Source organism: Notamacropus eugenii, chromosome 1 (assembly GCF_028372415.1).
Source record: "Notamacropus eugenii isolate mMacEug1 chromosome 1, mMacEug1.pri_v2, whole genome shotgun sequence".
In the NCBI taxonomy this organism is placed as follows: domain Eukaryota; kingdom Metazoa; phylum Chordata; class Mammalia; order Diprotodontia; family Macropodidae; genus Notamacropus; species Notamacropus eugenii.
The window spans coordinates 131,727,944-131,748,404 of NC_092872.1; the positions used below are offsets into that span (position 1 = coordinate 131,727,944).

A 20,461-nucleotide genomic window follows, 5' to 3' on the forward strand; every position below is an offset into this window, starting at 1 on the left:
TTGTGGTTGCATCTTTCTGTGCAAGCTAATTGTCTAGTTGGAATGGAGATGAGGGAGCTTGTGGTGCAGATAACACAGGGCACTGAGTAAATAAAAAATACTTCTTTCTTTTTGCCTTTAAAGTACATCATACGATTCCAGGACAGCAGACTGATGTGCCTAATTGTGTTTGGCTCAGGCTGCTGCAAACATGAATTTGCATTCCCTGAGCACGTACACTGACTGATGGTGGGAAAGGTGGCCAAGTATCATGCTGGGTAGTGGGGGTAGGGGAGAAACAATCTGGGATCACAGACATTTTTAATAGATAAAAGAGTAATCCCCAAATGGATACCTGAGAATCAACTGAACTTCTCAAGTTACTGAGCAACGGGTCCACATAGGATCCCCTAGGGCTCGAGTAGACCTCAGGAGGTCATATAGTCCATCCCCATGTACTTGGGCTGAAACACAACTAAACCTAAACAGTCTGGAATCTGACTCATAAGAGAAACAGCCTCTACCAACTCCCTCTTTCTAATGCTTGCCATCCTTATTGTCTGGGGAATCTTCTTTGCATTCAATGCCAAGGGCTTATTGGTCTGTCATAGAATCACATAATGTTAGCTCTGGACAGGGTTTTGGAGATAATATAATTCAAATAGTTGCATTTGCAAATAAGAAAACTGAGGCCTAGAGAGAAGAAGGTTCTTGCCTGAGATCACACAGCTTAGTAGGGTTCAGAGATGTGGAATATTATACCTAGTTTCAGGATTAAAGGAGGAAAGCATTGCTATGTACTCATGTAAGATTTGTAACTTTTAAAAACATTTTTCTCCTTTATCTCATTTGACTCCCCCAATACCCTTTTGAAGTAGGTTAAACAGAAGGAAACACTCCCCCGCCCCCCCATCCCTACTCCCATTCTACTCTGTAGTTCAGGAAACAATGATTATTTACCTAAGTACCTGTTAGATTTTTTTATAAGAGTTTTTACTGATTCAAAAGGTCAGTCAATTCTGGGTATGGAAGTGAATAAGAACAACCCATTTTTCTAGTCATAAAGATTCCTGTAATGAACCAGAGAGAAGTCCTTTGGGAAATAGGAATCAAACTAGTTTAAAATAATTCCTTTAAAATATCTTGGAGAAAGGCCAGCCACCCCTGAAAATGTAGTAGGTGGACAACTACGTGGTAGAATTTCAGGGATCCGAGGAGGAAGGCATCACATCAGCTCCCTCCTTTCTGCTCTCCCTCCTCTCTTCCTGACAATTCTCTACCCGCTGTCTGATTCCGAGATTCTGCTATTATAACTTAATTTCTTTAGCTGACTCTATCCCAGAGAAACATACATCCCCTGGGAGGGGTATTGCATTAAGCATTTGTAAATTAGCCCCATTTGAATGAATTTATTACTAAGTTTCCTGAGAGTGGCTTTACAAGAACCAGGGGGAAGAGAGTCTGTGGGCCATGGGCAGCTGGGGAAGGGGAAGACCAGGCAAGCATGAAATGAACAAAGACCTGGGAGCCCTGGGGCGCTGAAAACAAACTTTCCCAATTTTGTAATTCCTAGCACGTCTTCAAAATTTGGAATCAAAGTTTGAAACTCCATATGGGTGTGGAGGAGGGGGACATTTGCTTCCCAGTAAGGCTCTTTTGATGCTGAAGATGAGCCTAAAAGCTCTTGAGAGCAGGGACTGTTTCCTCCTTTCTCTGTTCCCACACTGCCTTGCCCAATTTAGGGGCACACAGTCCAATTTAGGAACACGGTGTATGCTTAATCTATGTTAAGAAATGACTGAGAGGTGCCAGGCTATGCTTCGTGAGAAGGCAAGAGAAGCTTAATGAGACAGGAGGCTGTTTGGAAAATTCTTAGGATCACAGATCTGGAACTACACAGGACCTCAAAGGCAATTTAGCCTGCATCCTTAATTTTACAGAGAAGGAAACTGAGGGCCATGGAAGTTCAGTGACTTACTGAGGTTACACAGGTAGTACTTGTCAGAGGCAAGATTCAAATCCTCTTTGTGGGAGGTTTGGGCAGTAGGATAGTGCGATATAGTGGGACAAACACTGTGTTTGGAGTCAGAGGACCTGAGTTTAAATACTTAGCTCCCCTGCTTCCTATTGATGGGGTACAGATTCTGGGAACCTCTTTGAACTCTCCTTGACTCTTCTCATTTATTCTGACTTTTCATACTCAAATCTGTTACCCTTAACCTAGCCTGGCCCTCCATGATCTGTTACCTCAGGATTGCCCCACCTGCTTTCCACCCCAGTCCTCCGTTTTCTGGTATCTCCCAGATTTGTCTCTTGCAGTTTCCCACTCTTGATCACATCAGAATCTCACTTGATTCTGACTTGTAGTCACCCCAGTCCCATTAAGATTCTCCTTGCACTCCTCATCAAGATCCTTCCTAAACCCCTCCTCCCATTGCCCCAAACTATTAGACCTCCCCCAGATCCCTTCCCCAGTCTTTCTGTATGTATGTTCCATCTCACCTCCATGAAGGTGCTCAGATTCAGTCCAGCTCTGCTTCTGTCTAGCTTAGATTCTGTCCGGCCCGCTTGTCAATAAAATGTCACAAATGGTTATGTTTCTTAAGAGTCAACTCAATGTGGCGAATCTTTAATAAACTTTGTTTTACTTTGGCTGAAAGAAGACTTGAGTGGAATTCATTTGGTAGAACCTGGCATGTTGGTATTTTGGGGTCCTAAGCACCCAAACCTCAACATTATGGTTTGCTTTCCTCATATTACCTATGTGATCTCTGGCAAATCATTTGCCCTTTATGCCTCAGTTTACTCCATGAAAAATAAAAGTTAGACTAGATGTTTTCTAAGGTGACTTCCATTGATAAAGTTGATATTCAAAGTCAATTGCAAGTCATGTCATCATCTTGATGTCATGGTGGTCTTTGAGAATGACAACAAACACAACAACTTGATGTTCTTGTAAGGATGCTGTAGCTGAACTTTCACCAGAATTCAGAAGCCAAACTTAAGGGGTTCTGTTTTTCATAAACCAACTTTCCTGACAAACATTCCTTGCTATCTTACCTGTAAATTCTGGAAGGAGATTAGTAGGATATCTGTGTTGGAGGTGTCTCCTTTTGGGAGAAAGTGTCTTTCATAAGCATCTGTATATGCAAGAAACACTCAATGAAATTTGCTCAAGTTATGAGTTGTCATTGATGAATAAATGATGAAATTTCAGCAGATTTTGACTACCCTTCCAGTAGAATGTGAATTTCTTGAGGGTGAAGACCTTTTTCCATGTTTTGTCCTTCTATCTCTAGTGCCTGGGGAAGCTAGGCAGCCTAGTACATAGACTGCTTGGGCCTAGAGTTCGAATCTGGCCTCAGACACTAGCTGTGTGGACCCTTGAGCAAGTCACTTAACTCTGTTTGCCTCAGTTTCCTCATTTGTAAAATGAGCTGGAGAAGGAAATGCAAATCACTCCAGCATTTTTGCCAAGAAAACCCCATATAGGGTTAAGGCTGAGAAGATGGAACAATAACAACAGTCAGTTGGTTAATGAGCATTGATTAAGTCCCTATAATGTGCCAGGCACAGTGCTAAACCCTGGGAAAACAAAGACAAAAGGCTTGCCCTGCCCAGGAGGAACTCACAATTTAATTTAATTGGGAGAAACTACGGAGACAATGGGTATAATTACAACTCTCATTCCTCATACACCACCTACTTAGGAAAGGGAACACACATATTAAGTGCTCATCAAATTCGAACTCATCTTCCTGCACTCTATCCACTCTAGCACTTTGTTAAAGGAAGGGGTTTTTTGTTTGTTTGATTTCAAATTTGATATATGCTTTTGGAGCCAGATGCTAGTCTTTGAACCTGAGAAAAAGGCTAAACCCTTCAGGTAAATTTCCTCCCTATCTTCTTCCTCCCCAGCCCAGAGGTTGGGTATACGTACCTGGTTAGGGGAGAAATGGTTCTCCCAGCCCTGCTCAGGCAATTCAATTAAATGTGAGAAGCTTCATGGAATAGTGGATAGGTTGGCTTTAGAGTCCAGAAGACTTCAGTATGAGTCTTACCTCTGACATATATAAGCACTGTGGAACTTCATTGCATAGATGAGTGTTGAACCTAGAACCTGAAAAACCTAGAACCTGAAAAATCCACGTTGGGCACTTGCTTGCTGTGTGACTCCAGGCAAATCACTTAACCTTTCTGGACTCCAGTTTTCTAAAAAGAGGGAATTGAATTTGATGACCTTTGGAGATCTCTGGAAGGTCTAACTCTATGCTCCCAGGACCCCAGGCAAGTCATTTAACCTCTTAGTGCTCCAGGCAATTCTCTAAACTATGGGTTCTTACCTTTTGAGTGTCATGGAACCCTTTGACAATCCCATGAATCCTAACTGAAGGAAATGCTAAACTTAAGATAGTTTGGTGAAAATAAAAATCCATTTTTCCCCCTTGTGCTTTTGTGCCCCCCCTCCAAATTTATCTATAGTTAAGAACTTTTACTTTAAACCTAGAAATTGCCGAGTGGGTGCTGCTCTGTACTGAGAAGGAGCTTCCTTATTGGGAGTTCCCTAAACCTGCAAAATCCCAGGTCTCTGCCCCCCACACCCATCCCACCACCCCACCACCCCACCAAATATATATTAGTTTGCTGAGGATACAAAAGCAGAAAAGGAAAGTCTTTGCCCTCAGGGAGATGACATTTCGCTGAAGAGCAACCATTATGCCATCCTTGGGTAGTCTATTCTCCATCCTAAATATATACCAAGTTTCTTCACCCAGTGCCGAGACGGCATGGTCTTCAGGACCTTAGTGACTATCTTCCTATGGATAAGTTTGTTGTTGTTCAGTTGTTTTTAGTTGTCTGACTCTTCATGACCCCATTTGGTATTTCCTTGGCAAAGACAATGGAGTGATTAGGCAATTCCTTCTCCAGTTCATTTTACAGATGAGAAAACTGAGACAAACAGGGTTAAGGGACTTGCCCAAGGTCACGTGGCCAAGAAATGTCTCATACCTGACCTGAGTTAAAATCTTCCTGATTCCAGGCCTGGCATTCTCTCCAGTGCACAACTTAGCTGTCCCTTATGGGTACCTCTTATCTGAAGGGTTTTTAAAAAACTCGTCTCCGAGTATTATTTATTGCTCTGTGGAGGAGAAAGGCAGTTTTAAGGTCAATATTTGATACAAAGTCTTTGGGTGGGGTATCTCTTCAGTATCTCTTTTTCTGCAGTATTGCTATTAATCAACTCAGACATCATGTGCTTTGTTGGGGCTATCTCCCCCAGTTTTAGGGACATGAGAATACTAAGAAGCCTCTTCATCTTCCGCCCTGGTTATATACAAATTATTGTTTTGTTTTGGGGAAGGGGGTGGTGGTCTGGACCTATGATTTCATCCTGTGTATGGAACTTTCAGTGGGGAAAAGGCCAGTATCAGTGCAGATCTGTCGCTGTTGGGTGATTTGAACTATGGGGCACTGAGGGGTTAAGTGAATTGCCCCTGGATCACCCAGTCCATACAAATCAGAGTCTTTTTTGAACTCATTTCATCCACTCAGAGGTCAGCTTTCTCTCCATTATACCAAGTTCAAATATGACTGCAAAGACTTCATAATGCAGATTGGGATACATCCAGGCATCTTATGTCTCAGAGGAAAAGCATCCTCCTGGAGATTAAATACATGTGCGATAATAGGGAATGTAAGTTAATGGTATATCCCTTTGCATTTGCACCACCAGGAGAGTAGAGGCTGGAGCAAAGCCTCCCTTGGATCCCAACTAGCCGACGGAGCCGGGCGGATCGCGGCAGCCTCCCCAGCCGGGAAGCCAGTCCTTCCAGGCTACGGGCTCATCGGCTGCCATTTAGTGCGTGCGGCCACCCGAACCACTCGTCTGGTTAAGAGACCGATTCGTGTAGGAGATGCTCAGACAAACAGGACCGCAGGTTCTACCTATCAGGGGCCAGCAGGTGTCCCGGGCTCCTAGGGCTCATCCTGGTCCCGAAGGAGTTAAGGGATCGGGCCTTCTCTCCCGGGCTGAGAGCGGATTAGGATTTCCTGGGACTGCCCAGCTATCCCTAGGGTTTATTCCGGGCGCTTTCCCCTTTCCCCCCTCCTTTGTAGTTTCCTAGGTTATCCTCCTTTCTTCCTCCCTCCTGCCTCCCCCCACGCCCTGCAGCCCGGGCCCTCTCTTTCTTCCTGTCTCGCCTTCCTGTGGCGAAGAAGGCTCATCCATTATAAACGCACATACTGTACTGACATCACCGCCGCTGCCGGAGCGAGCCGCGAGGCCGGCTTCAGCAGATTCCGAGGGGTGGTCCCTCCCCCTCCCCCCCTCCCCCGCGCTCCCTCCTCCCCCTCCCCATCTTCCTCCCTCCCTCCCTCGCTCCGCTCCCCTCCGCTCGGCTCAGCGCTCTGCGCTCTGCCCGTAGCCACTGACGCGGCCGCGGAGCCCTCTGCGGGGCAGACCCCGCCGCAGCTCTGCGCTCCGCTCGCTTCCTCACTCGGGCCAAGCTCCCGCATCCGCAAGAGCGGAGGAGACAGGAGGGGGCGGAAAGCCAGAGCGAGCAGGAGCGCGCCAGGAGAAGTGGGCTGCCCGCCCCCCAGCCCGCCCCCCCCCCCCCCCCAGCCACCCTTGGGCTTCGGGAAACCTTGGCGACTTCCCCCAGACTTTCTGCATGACTGTCACAAAGGTAAGCGTCTTCCACCAGCCCGGTCCTATGGGAGCCGGGAGGCAGCGGCCGTGGGCCAGCTCCCGGCTGAAGGGCCAGCTCCCGGGACTGAAGGGCCAGCTCCCGGGGCTGAAGGGGCAGCTCCCGGCGAAGGGGCAGCTCCGGTCTGAAGGGCCAGCTCCGGGGCTGAAGGACCAGCTCCCGTGGCTGAGGGGCCAGCTCCCGGGCTGAAGGACCAGCTCCGGGGCTGAAGGACCAGCTCCCGGGCTGAAGGGCCAGCTCCCGGCTGAAGGGGCAGCCGGACTGCAGGCGCAGGGTGCAGGCTGGAGGAGAGGGCAGGGCAGTGGATGGGAGGGGAGGCGGAGGAAGTCCTCTGCTGTTGGCTTGCTTTTGCGTTGACATGGGTGTCTTCTGTCTTAAAGGTGCAGCGTGCACTCCGACCCCCCACCCCAGCCCTCTCTCTGCCAGCCGTCTTCTGTCACCCACTCCCATGCCCCCCTCCCCAAAGCGAAGCACTTTCACTCCTTCTTCCCGGATAAGTGGAGAGTGGGTGCGAGGAAACAGCTTTGTCGTGGCCCGATGAGGGGAGTGGGATGGGTGTGAGGATAACCCCCTGGCTGGGCACCCGGGGAAGTGGCTCCTCGCCTCGGATACTGCATTTTTAACCCCTTGAGGACTCGGACGGCCAGCTCCGTGGTCCTCGCTAAGGCCGGCGGGTGTTTGTCAGTGGATGTGTGGCTGCACGCCTCCCGCGCACCTCCCAGCAGGTCCCTGGGAGGGACTGGCTGTCATTTCTTGAGAATTGCCCTCTTTATCCCAGGGTAATCCACAGAAGAAGGGAGAGCCCCTAGACTTCAGAGAGCCGGCCTCCCCCTGCTTCACTGGGAGCTCTAGTTCCGCTCGGGAGCAGCGTCTTCCGAGGGTCCACAGGTGGCCCGTGGTGCGGTGGGGAGGGGGAAAAGGGGGGCCCTTTGAGGGGCTTGGTGAGGCAGGACAGGGTGTTAGGGGGTCAGAGCCTTGGGTGATGGAAGAGGATGTTAATGTCAGCAAGATGAGAAGCAACGCTGATTTCTAAGCTTTTTGCTTTTCCATCTTGGTACAGGAAGGGGTTAAGGGGGAAAGAAGAGGATTATTATGGTGCCTTGCAAAGGAGAACTCAAGTGGAAGTAGGGAGATCTAGGCTTTAGTTTGAGGGCCACATTGTGTGAAATTGGCCAGTCACACAAACTCTTTCAGGCCTCAGTTTCCTTACCTGTAGCATAGAAGTAATGATATATCATTGGATCCTACCAATGGAAGATCCAGTGAGATAATGTTTGCAAGAAGTGCCTGGGAAAGTATGTGCCAAAGATGGCTTCATGAATGATGTCAATTCCTTTGATGGCCAAAGAGACTGTGTGTTACTTTCCATTGGGATTTGGGATAAAATCTTCCATTGCTTCCCCCAATACTACTCACTACCTTTTCCTCACACTAGCCTGGCTGCTGGAGTTGGGTAGGTGATACCAAGAATAGGGATGCAGTTTGTGTATGCTGGCAGGGCCATGGGGCATGATGGAATGCCAGTTCTTAGGCCTACGGAAAGGGGTGGGAAAGGTCAGAGAGCTCAAGTCTTTACTGATTAACTAGCTATGGGGCTGTATGCTACTTTTGATAGGATTAAGGTGGAATAAAACCAAGAGAGAATCTGTTAAGGACATTTGAGCTAAACTTTTTCTTATGGCTGCTGGCCTTTTTTTAGGACAGCTCAGTCTAGGTACTCAGGCAATGCGTTAGAAAAGAAACTTGGAAAGAAAGGTTTTGTCTGTGATCTCACAGACAAAAAGTTTCTTTCCAAACACACTTCTGGTGTGTGTGTGTGTGTGCGCGTGTGTGTGATGATGATCTTTTCCATTTTGTCATGGTCAAGTGAAAAGGGTCAAAACTTGTCAAGTGACTTCATTTCCTTCTCTAGGCCTCAGTTTCCTCACTGGTAAAATGAGGGGATTGAACTATAGGATTTCTGAGGACCTTTCCAGCTCTCACAAATTGGAGGTATTAATAATGACTCTGAAGATGTAAGAAAGCAGATTGTTTGGGTAGAACGGACTAGCTGGGGAAGATCTGAAGTTGCTCAAGCTGTTTTTCTCTTAGATCCTTTGCAGACTCACAAGAGATGACCAGCCCAGAAATGACTGGATCCTTTGGCATGGCAAGACAGAAGGGTACTGTGCTACAGGCTGATGGTGTGGAAATACTGAAAATCCTGTTTTTTGTTTTTTAACAAACCACAAGTTTTGTGTTTTCCATCTTTCCTTGCTTCTCCATCAGTATCAGAGTTTCTTAGCCATTTTTGTATCATGGATCCCTTTGGCAATCTGGTGAAGCCTTCTCAGAATAATGTCTTTAAATGCATAAAAGAAAATACATATTATTGAAATATAGCTTTTTAAAACCCCCCTACAAGTTCATGAAGCCTAGATTAAGTTCAAATTAATTCAGCTCAGAGAATGTCACCATTCCTAAGCCTATTGTGTGTGTGTTCGTCCTTCGTTGCTGAAGAAGACCATGCCATCAGAGACATGATGACATGACTTGCACTAGACTTTGTTTTGAGTGAGGGAGGGCCGTGCAGGTCACCAGCCTCACTTTTCCTCCAGAGCCATCTGAATCCAGTGACCACATATTCATCAGGATGGCTGGAGATGACCCAGGATGAGGCAATTGGGGTTAAGTGACTTGCCCAAGGTCACACAGCTAGTGAGTGTCAAGTGTCTGAGGTAAGATTTGAACTCAGGTCCTCCTGACTCCTGCACTGGTGCCCTATCCACTGCACCACCTAGTTGCCCCAAGGGGTGGGTGGTAAGATCTATTGAGTGACTGACCTGAAGTTTGGAAGGTCTGAGTTCAAATTCAACTTCAGACATTTATTAGCTATGGGATCCTGGGCAAGTCACTTAACCTCTATCTGCCTCAGTTTTCTCATCTGTAAAGTGGACATAATAACAACAGCTTCCAGAGTTGTTGTAAGGATCAGATGAGATAATATTTGTAAAGTGCTTTACAAACCTTTAAAATGCTATATAAATGCTAGCTATTATTATTAGGGGTGGGCAGCAAGTGAGCTTTTGGATTAGGGGCCAGGAAAGGTGAGCATGAAAAGTAGACATGAGAGATCTATAATTAAATCTAAGGCATCTTTATTTGGCCATATTCAGAGTAAATGTGGACAGGAAGATGCTACTGCAAAGGCTTGCAATAGAAAATTCACAATTTTGAGAGACCTGGGTTTTAGTCCCATGTTGTCCTATGAATTAGGTTATTTTCTTGTCTTGATCTTGCTATTAGCTTACTGTGTGCCCTCGAGTTCACTGGGATATGATGCCTTTCTGGGAACTCAATTTTCTCATTTGAAAGGGGTTAACCTATACAGTTGTTGTTGTTTTATTTCAGTGGCATCTGACTCTTCACGACTCCTTTTCTGGACAAAGATGCTGGAGTGGTTTGCCATGTCCTTCTCCAGCTCATTTTACAGACGAGAAAACTGAGGTAATCAGAATGAAGTGACTTGTCCAAAGTCACACAGCTAGGAAGTATCAGAGGCAGGATTTGAATTCATGAGGATGAGTCTTCCTGACTCCAGGCCCAGTACTGAATCCTCTGTGCCACCTTGCTACTTTAACCTAGGTTACTTCTTGCTTTAACATTAATGGCTATAATTATCTTCTTTGGAGTCACAGCCTCAGAGGGTTGAAAAAGACATTGGGCCCAGAGGCTTGTATTTCTCTCAATGGAGGTTTGTACCACCCTGCTGGTCTCTCTCATTTCTCAAACTGTTAAGTTTAGGTGGAAGTCAATTTCTGAGTAGGACAGGTTGGCTTCCCTGAAGCTGACTTGGTCAGGTTATTATAATTCTCTCCTCCCAGGAAAGGCTCCCTCTTGAAACGTGTTCTGTGACTCCTGCTGAGAGGGGCCTCTGACTACCTCTGGACCATAGTTTCTGCTCAAGAAGGTTAGAAGCCTTCATAACTTTATGACCACTGACCCTTTCTGGTGCTCAGCTTCCTCATGTCTAAAATAATGTTGCTGGGCCAGGTGTCCTCTAAGTCCTAAAAGTAGGGCCTGAGACTACAGCTTTGGAAATCAAGACTCAGTCTAAATCATAAGGGGACGAATGACTTCTACTGAGACCTTTCTGTTTGAGCTTTGACATAGGAAAGGACTTGTGGCCCTCTGACTCTGTCCTCTCATCTGGAAAAGCCTAAACGGATTCTGGGCTGGACTCTCTCATAAGCTAGTCAGCTCTATTGCCAGGCTAGGATTTGAGATGCAGCTCCCTCACCCTCAGGAATGGGGTTCCCAGGTCAACTTCCTCTCAGATTCCCACTCTTTGGCTACATATTTCATTGATCTAAAATCAAAATTCCATTTCAGAGCAGGACTTAGAAGGCCTACCAAGAGAAACTCACCTCACCCAGCTCTCTGGCTAGGCTGTTTGGATGAAGACTATTTCAGGTACCCCACTGCTGGAGGCTAGAGTGCTTATGCCTGTGGTTTATGCCAGGGTAAGGTGCTCTGTGGAATGCAAAAACATTTGAAACCCAATCAATCTATGACCTCAAAGAGTGTACATTTTCTTTGGGGAGACACACATAAGATATACACACATGAAAAGTTAAATGAATAAAAGAGCAATAACACAGAAGACATTATGGGACCATATCTGATTAACTGTTAAATATGATAGCTACTAATGACATAATATACAAATATAGTCTATTTTGCCCCTACATTAAATAGTCCAAGATTATTCATGCTCCAGTTTTTTATAGTTTTGTCTCCTCCACATTAGCTACTGTCATTATGCTTCGTTTTGTGGTTCTCCATTCTCCTCCTCATCCCTAACTTATTGCTTTTATTTCTTGTGGGTAAAGAAATCGGTGATTGTATGTGTCTGAACCTTATGGAAATAGGAGTAAATAGGCTCAGAACGAAGCACTGTTGGACCTTTCTATGAGTAACTTGCCTGAGGTATACGTACAGGTTTTCATATCTATTTCTGCTCTTCAGCCATTTTTTATTTTTTGCTTCCTTTCTTCATTTTCAGTTGTGCATAGCTAGTCAGTCAACAATCATTTATGGAGCCTTTATTATGTTGCAGGCATTGTGAGACAGGTAGGTTTTGAATAAGTAGAATATTCTAGAATGTAAATGACTTTCAGATTATCTGTGCCATAAGGTACCTCCATAAAGGTAGAGATTTGGGAATTGACTGTGGCACAAGTTTATACAGCATTAATCAAGAGGTAAGGTTCGTGAGCAAGAAGGTATAGGGTAGGAAAAACCCTAGGCATCCAACAGGCCTTTAAGATAGAAACTTAGTTTCATAGAATCATACATTTAGAGTGAGGATGGACCTCAGAGATCATCTATCCAATTCCCTTCATTGTACAGATGATGACAATAAGACCTAGAGAGTTTAAGTGACTCAACCAAATGGTACAAGTACTAAGGGTCAGAGATAGGATTTGAACCCAGACCCTCCATGTCAGAGCCCATTCTCTTTCCACTGTATGATGTTATCTCCTTTTGCCAAATGGACTTGATCCTGAGGGTAGTAATTTATAGAATGCTAGACGAGGGACATGACTTTGGAAGAAGTAGACTATAAATGTTCTCTATCTCAATCCCTCCAACAGCCTTCATCTTATTTGGGAGCATTATAGATCTAGAGTTGGAGGGACTTAAGAGGTCATTTAATTCAACCCTTCCCTGCCCCCCAGCCCCACTTTACAGATGATGGAACTTCGAGACCTTTCTATTCTACTTTCAATATCTCCCTAGATTATTCCTTGCTTTTCTTGGACTCAGTCTCCTCTGTATTACAATAATAGATTTATTAATATTTTCTAATTCATCCCCCTAAGGGAGATATTTTAACTCTCATATTAAATATTTTAACTCTTATAAATCATCATCTCCAGATGGCCCTTGAAGTTGGGTTCCAATAATGAGAATTTTAGGCCCAATCCCAGGAACAAGAAGAAATGTCTTTGGGTAGTGTTGCTGTATCTATTCTGCTAATACAGAGGGCTGGTCCAGCTAACTAGGGTTCCCCAGGGATGCCATACAGCACTAAAGAAACCTCAAGCTACTATGGTCAGCTATGAGTCCACCATCCTTTGGTCCAAATCTAGGGAGATAATAGAGAAGAGATTCACATCCTCCCCCAAAACTCTATTGAAACAAAGCCTCCTTGAAAATTCTGAGTATTCCAGTTTCCCATGCCTTTCTTGCTGGCTTCTGCTGGAAGAGGAAGTGAAATAGCCAGGGGCCCGCAGGAACCTTGGTCTCTGAATGGGTCCAGGGATCAAATTTCCTTGGAATACTCCTCTTCCACTTCCTAACTCCTGGGGGATGATGAAGTACTTATCACAGAGGTGGGTGGGGTCCTTGGCAAACTTGTAAGGTTTGTCTCCTTGTGTCTTCAGTGGACAATCCATGCTTCTCCCTCAGTTGCCCCCAACAATGTTCCTGCTCTCTCTTGCTATCTCCAGATATGTTCCCAGGAAAGGTTCTATATCAGTCATTGATATATTTATGAAAATTAGCTTTAGGACCTAATATTTTCTCTCCTTGGGTAATTTGTTCTTCAAGCCTAACATCCCACTAGGAAAGGAAGGATTCTGTTTCCTGGTAAAGGAAGACCAGTGGGCAGATGGGGAGAGATAGTTTAGGGGAGTGGGAAAGCCCTGAAATCACAGTCCCCAAGCCCCTGAAATCATACTACTTGCCTATTCTCCCTTGACTATTACATTGGCTCTAAACTGTACCCAAAACAACCAGCCCCTTTAGGCAATTCAGGAAAATGAAAATTAGCCAAATGGACTGTTTGGCCTTCCTTGGGCCAGGCAGCCAGTTGATGGAATAAATTTTTCCACTTTCCAGACGGTTATGTTGGCCTCAGCCCTGAGCTCTTGGCGGAAAGAAACTAAGTTCTGATTTGTGTATTACTGAGCACAGAATTTTATGTATTCTTCATGGGATATCCCAATGCACAAATCTCCCTAAAGCCCTCCTGATAGTGTATTTCATAGTCTTTCCTCCTCCAGTGTCCCCTTCCCCAACTTCTGACTCTCTCCTCCATCCCCTCTTCCTGGTGTTTCTCCAATCTTTCTCCCTTAGTGTGTCTCTTAAAACCAAGAGTTCTTCACCTTTTGTTTATCAGTCTGGTGAAGCTGATGGATCCCTTTTCAGAAAAAAAACTAATGACATTGAAATACTGCTGTCCAAATATCAATAAAAATAAGTTCACAAAGCCTAGGTTAAGAACCTCTGCCCTGGTCTCAGTCCCTCAAGGTTTTGCCCCCTTCCCCTCATGTCCCCTCAGGCCCTCTCTCCCTAGTGTCCCTAACTATACTCTATTTCATCTCAGTTCATTCTTCCTCCAGACCCATTCCTTTCCCACTAGTTCCTTTCCATCCTTAAATGAGGTAGTATGGAACAGTGGAGAGAGCACTAAGTCAGAGGACCTAGGTTTGAATCCAAACTTGTCCAAATCCAAATACATTGCCTGTTATCTTGGGTGCAGAACTTCTGGGGACTTGGGTTTCCTTATTGATAAAATAAAGGTGGTGGGGAAGGGTTGGGGAAAGATGATCTCTAAAGTCCCTTCCAACTCTAAGTCTATAATCCTATGAATGATCTTTTCCTTCTTCCATGATTTTCTCTGCTTTGTTGGTAGATATATTGCTATCTGGGCAGCTAGGTGGCCCTTGTGACCCTAGTTTTATTGAGTCCAGTTGAGCCATGGAAGTCCCGAAAATAATGGTTATACTTTGCTCCTAGTTTTCCAGCCTTGTTGGAAGCAGGAGTTATAAGGAAAGGATAGATGCAAAATTAAACTACTTTTAGATGAAAGTAAGCTGTTTTGAATGACCATGCCCTTTATTGGGAGAGAGAGGATTGACTCTGAGGAAGGATGGGACACCTGGGGTAGCTGTCTCCCTCTTTTCAGGTAGTTTGATGATGTCTTGGTCACCGCAGCCTATGAATTTGATCACTGTAGTCATCTTTTCTTAGACTCATCCATTCTTTTTGCCCAGCAGTAAGGCACTGTTTAATTAACAAAAGGTTGGGATGTCTCCTGGTTGGTTTAGGGAGAGGCTGTGTTGCAGATTAGGAGAACTGTTCGACTTGGTGTCATGAATCTTGGGTTCAAATCCTGACTATCATTTCTTACAAGTTTTATGACCCACTTAACCTCTCAGAGAGAGGTAAATGTAAAATGGAAATGCTTCCTCTACCCCAAGAGGGTGATTTTAAGGGAGTGCCTTTGTAGGACTTAAAAAGCATAAGGAGATCATTCATTGATTTCACTAATATAAATCAGGAAACTTCTTCTATCATCAAACATCAGCACCTTCTTGGCAACCTAGTCTGAGAAAGTTCTCTATTGTGTTGGGAGGTTGTCACTTTCCCAGGGTCATACATAGCTAGTATGTTGGAGAGGTGAGGTTTGAACGTAGGCTTTCTTGTTTCTGTGATCATCTATCTAGATTATACTGCCTTGTAAGATACTTAGAAATACAGAAATGCAGGTGTTGAAGTAAAAAGAAAGCCAACCCAAGGTGCAGCTTTAATCTGCACATTGACTACCTTCATATAGAAACATAAACCCTGAAACCTGTTTGCCACACCACGAAGAACACACCTAACCATCTCAAAAAAAAAGAAGTTCTGTTGGTCACAGGGGCAAGTGAATGAGAGGAGCTTAGATGGTTCACTTCAGCCCATCTCTGCTACAGGAAACACCGCAAATCACATGCTTTATGGATGGTGGGTCAGGAGTGTTTGACAGAGAGAGAGAGAGAGAGAGAGAGAGAGAGAGAGAGAGAGAGAGAGAGAGAGAGAGAGAGAGAGAGAGAGAGAAAGATAATAGTCAGTGGGCCTGACTCTGCCATCTATGTGACCTTAGATAATTTGCTTTACTCTTCTGGGCCTCAATGTCCTCATCTGAAAATGGACTGGATAATCTCAAAAGTCTTTTAAAAACCAGTTCACCTTTTGTCTGGTGAAGCTGATGGTCCCCTTTTCAGAGAAACAACTAATGGTATTGAGATATTGTTATCCCAATATCAATAAAAATAAGTCCACAAAGCCCAGGTTAAGAACCCTTGCCTTGCCCTCAGTCCCTCTAACTCCATTGTCATTCAAGGCTTTGCACCCTTCCCCGGATAGCCCCTCTAGTCCTCAAAGTGAGTGTGTGTATGTGTGTGTGTGTGTGTGTGTGTGTGTGTGTGTTAATCTAACTATGTGTTCCACCTTTGAAGATCCATCTTTTCCAGGACCCTTCCCAGACCACCATAGCCCATAGTGCTCGCTCCTTCTGAACTCTTATGGTACCCTCAGACAGTGCCCAGGTGTCCAGCATTTGATTGAATTATTTTGTTTGTGAGTGACTGGAAATACCTCTAGGGCAAAGAGACCAGGTTGTGAATTTCTCTGCATCCCTCTCACTGGCACCCAACCCAACTGAGTACTTTGTACATCCTGACTTTCCACTTGTTGATTGATGTGTTTCTTGTTGCCCTGGGTTCTTAATTAAAGTAGGATGGGGGAGGAAACTGAACAGTATTTATCTGTTCTTTCCTGAGATCCCTGCTTCCCGGGGGCAGCTGCTTTTCTAGGCTTTGATAGCTTAATCAGACACTACAGGACTGGCACTAAGTCAGAGGCTACACACTCGCACACACAAACACAAGATGGGAAGAATTGGGTAGGAGAGTGTGGTATAACATAGAGAGCCAAGTATTAGGAGTTTTGAAAGTCTGGATTTGAATACTAGCCCTGCCACTCACTGGGATCACCTAGGTTTTGTTATTTTATCCCTCTAGTTTCAGTTTCCTCATTTATGAAAATGAGGGGCTTGGATTACAGTGGAAGTCCTTAGCCTGGGTTCTACACACCTCAAAGCGTTGTGTAGGTAGATTTCAGGGAGTCTATAAGCTAGGATGGGAAAAAAATAACATCTTTACTTTCACTTACCTCTAGTTAGGTGGCTCAGTGGATAGAGTTGCTGGGCCTGGAGTTGGGAAAACTTATCCTCCTGAGTTCAAATCTTGCTCAGACTTACTAGTTGTGTGACCCTGGGCAAGTCACTTAACCCTTTCTGTTTTGGTTTCCTCATCTGTAGAATGAAAAAGAAATGGTAAACCACTCCAGTGTCTTTGCCAAGAAAACTCCAAATGAGGTCTTGGAGAGTTGGGAAGAATTGAAAATGATTGAATAAACCTCTAACTGAAATGTGGCATTTCCTTCAATTATGAACTTTCTAAAAAGGAATTATTCTGAGAAGAAATCCAAAGACTTCACCAGACTGTCAAAGGTATGGTGAAGAAACCCTGGATTAAATGATCTCTAAGGTCCAACCAACACTAAATCCGATCAGCAAAGACCCAGCAGGGCCATTTCCTAATCCAACCTAGGAAGTGTGAATTTGGATGAGTCAGTTCTCAGTGGTTTAGCCATTTCGAGATTGAATATATAAAACTGCTCTGTATAATAAGCAAATGAAAGGGGCCTCCTTTTCCTTTTTAAGCAACTCCAGGGAGGCACTATTTATTTTTCTAAAAGAACCCCTTTTGGCATCTTTCCTTTTCTGTTTCCATAGGTCTGGCTAGGCATCATCATTACCCTAGCCACTGTCTTCTTGCTTCTCTACAGAGGACATTTGTCTTACAAAGTTAGCTTTCCAAACCACTTAGGGGTTTGCAGTTTGGTTTGGTCACAGGACCATAGGATTTCTAGTACAGAGTGTGTTCACTCCACAGGCTTAAGTTGACTGCTCCTGATGCTGGGTCAGATGGTCTTATCAGTGGAGCCTGCTACTGCTCAGCAGGGATGTGGTGGATGGGGGTAGGTGTGCTTCCTGGCACTGTCGGAGCTGCATTGGAATGAGAGTATTTTAAACTTTGAAGACTTGAGGGGAGGGGTATTCTAGAGTAGTGCTCCCTCCCTACTCCCCTAGCATCTCTATGTGTGGCAGAATTTAGAAGTATAGGAGGCAAGTCTAGTTTTTATTTGGTTCCATTTAAGAAGAATAAAGAGATGCTGAGAATGTTCCATTTGGCAGACATATGGGGACAGAATAGATGAGCTTTGTGTAGATGAGCTCACAGAGCTGTAAGAGTGTTGGAGTATGGTAGAATGGAAGCTCCTTGAGGACCGAAGAGAGTGTCAGGGTATGGCAGAATGGAAACTCTTTGAGGGCAAATGAGAATGTCAGAGTATGGCAGAATGGAAGCTCCTTGAGGGTAGGTGAGAGTGTCAGAGTATGACATCTTTGGTGCCTAGCATATAGTAGGCACTTAATAAATGCTTTTTTTCTTCCTGGTTCCTTATTTACGTGTTACAGCTTGGCAGCCACCATTCTCTTCTAGATTGTTCCCTGGGTGACAACCATTTTTCAGTTTTTTCATAGACTCAGTCATGCAGGAATGTATGGTATACATAATAAATCCCATGAGTGGTCAGGAAAGAGGGAGATTGATATGGGCAAGAAGAGGTGGAGAAGGACTCTCTCTCTGAGTCTTAAACTGAGTCTTGGAGGAGAAGGGCTTAGAACAGGTCTTCTTAATCTTTTTTGTGTCCCTGACCACTTTGGTGTGGGACCTCCTACTGTGTCCCTAGAGATCTTTTCTCAGAATGATGTTTTTAAATAATTGAAAACAATATTAAATTTCAGTTAGAGCTTAGTGAAAATAAAAATGTAATCTTAATTTTTCTCTAGCAGTTCAAAGGTTCTGTGCATCTCTTCACAGATGTCACTGGAGAGGGGTCCATGGACCCTTATCTTAAAAACCTCTGATTTAGAGGTGTCAAGACCCAATGGAGAGAGCACTTAGTGAGGAATCAGGAGATTTGCCTTTCCATTTTTACTATGACCTGTATGATGCATGGGATCTTGGGTAAATTAATTTTTCCAGGTCTCAGTTTCCTCATCTGTGAAAAATGAGTGCATGTGTCCCAGTTTCTGGAAGATTTTCCAAGCAGAAGGAACAGCACAAGATGAAAACAATATTCCCAATTCAGAAATGGGAATGACCTGGACCCATGGGAAGGTCAAAGAACCAACTTATTCTACGATTTAGAGTGTCCCATCTCTCTCACAATTAGGAAGTCTTTTTCATTGCTGAGTCAACACACTGTAGTTTTGACCTCAGAAAGTATCTGCTCCATTTGCCAGGAAAGAAAAATTTCTCTCTCCCAATTGGCCCAGTTTTCTTTTTAACTCTGTTTGAATAGTTCAGGACAGTTGAAAAGCCACTTTTCCTTCTCCTCCACCCCCTCCACCCACCCACCCCATCCTGCTCTGTCTGTTTTGGCAGGAGGAATGTAATTGTGACAGATAAAGCTGGCCACTAAATTTTGGTTTCCTGCCTTCATTAAAAAAGCAAGCCAAAGAAAGCGTTCGAATGCTGAAATGCAAACATTTGGATTCTTTAGAGCTATATTTTTTTATTTATCTCCGTGCAAAGTGGAGATGGTCAAAAACTCCCTGAGGCCTGGATCTCAGTTCAGAGGGTCCCAGGCATTGTATGGAATTGACCGTTTTTTCCCTCTCTGATGAATGAATTTGACCTTGTTTTAAGCACAATCTTTTTCTTGGCTGGGAACAGTTCCTCAGAGTCACTCCATGGTCCCTGGGTCTCGTGCCTGTTTCCCTCAGTGGATTTATAGGAGGAAATATACTGTCTCATTATGATTTGCACCGGCAAATTTCAAAAGCAGGGATTGAGTTAACAGGCAGTTTTATCATCTTTGATCCAGTGAAATTCAGTTGTGGAGAAAGGGGGGCGGGGAGGTAGGTAAGAGAAGAGACATAGTTTGTGACAGAAATCTGATCATACTGAGCGTTTGGGGGTCACTATTTGATTTGGGAAGCACCTCTTGGAAGTTCGATCTATCCCTACCCAAGTTATTTACATTCTTATGTGCCACATAACTACTTCTGGGGTTCTCATTATTGGAAAATTCCTGCACCAATACATAGTGAATAAAAGGCTTGCTGGATTCAAATCCTGCCTTGATACTAAATACCAGTTTGACCCTGGGCAAAGTACTTAACTCATCTCAGCCTCAGTTTCCTTATCTTTACAATGAAGAAGTTAGACTAAAAGGCCTCTAAGATCCTTTCCAGATCTAAAATCTGTGTTCTAAGTGGCCTTGCTTTGTGGATTTAACTTTTATGAAGGAAGGGGAGGTTTTTGATTTGTGAATGGTGTAGTGAAACCTCATTTATAGTAATAGTTATTACTTTAGATTTGCAAAGCACTTTACCAATATTGTCTCATTTGGTCCGCACGATAACCCTAGGAGGCAGGTGCATCCTTACTTTGCAGGTGAGGAAACTGAGGCCGGCAGAAGGTAAATGACTTAGTCATACAGCTAGCAAGTGTCTGAGGTTGGATTTAAACTTAGGTGTTCTTGACTCCAGGTCCAGAGTTCTATTCAAATGCTTGGGGGAATTCAAGGAAAGGTGCGGGGTAAAGCAGCTCACAGTTTTTATGATGTTTTAAGTTTATAATGTGCTCCCCCCCCTTTTTTAAAACAGCATCCCAGTGACTTTAGTAATCAAAGTGCTATTTCCATTTTAAACATGAGGGAAGTGAATTTTGGAAAAATGAAGAGATTTTCCTAGTCACACAGCTAGTACTTGTTAGAAATGAGAACCCAAACCGTCTGATTTCTAAATGTGACAATCTTCCCATTACACATTGGGAGTAGAGGTTTTTTTTGTTTGTTTTTCAGGGTCCATCAGAAGACTTTTTTTGTTC

General features: G+C 44.4%; 1 protein-coding gene across 1 annotated transcript in view; it reads left to right on the forward strand.

The window, feature by feature from the left end:
- The first annotated feature begins 6,307 nt into the window (after positions 1-6,307).
- The window catches only part of CORO2B (coronin 2B), a 223,014-nt gene continuing 208,860 nt past the window's right edge, over positions 6,308-20,461 (forward strand). Inside the window, exon 1 of the mRNA XM_072615125.1 lies at positions 6,308-6,665. Within this exon, the coding sequence (XP_072471226.1) occupies positions 6,651-6,665 (15 nt within the window). The 5' untranslated portion in view covers positions 6,308-6,650. The remainder of the gene's footprint in view (positions 6,666-20,461) is intronic.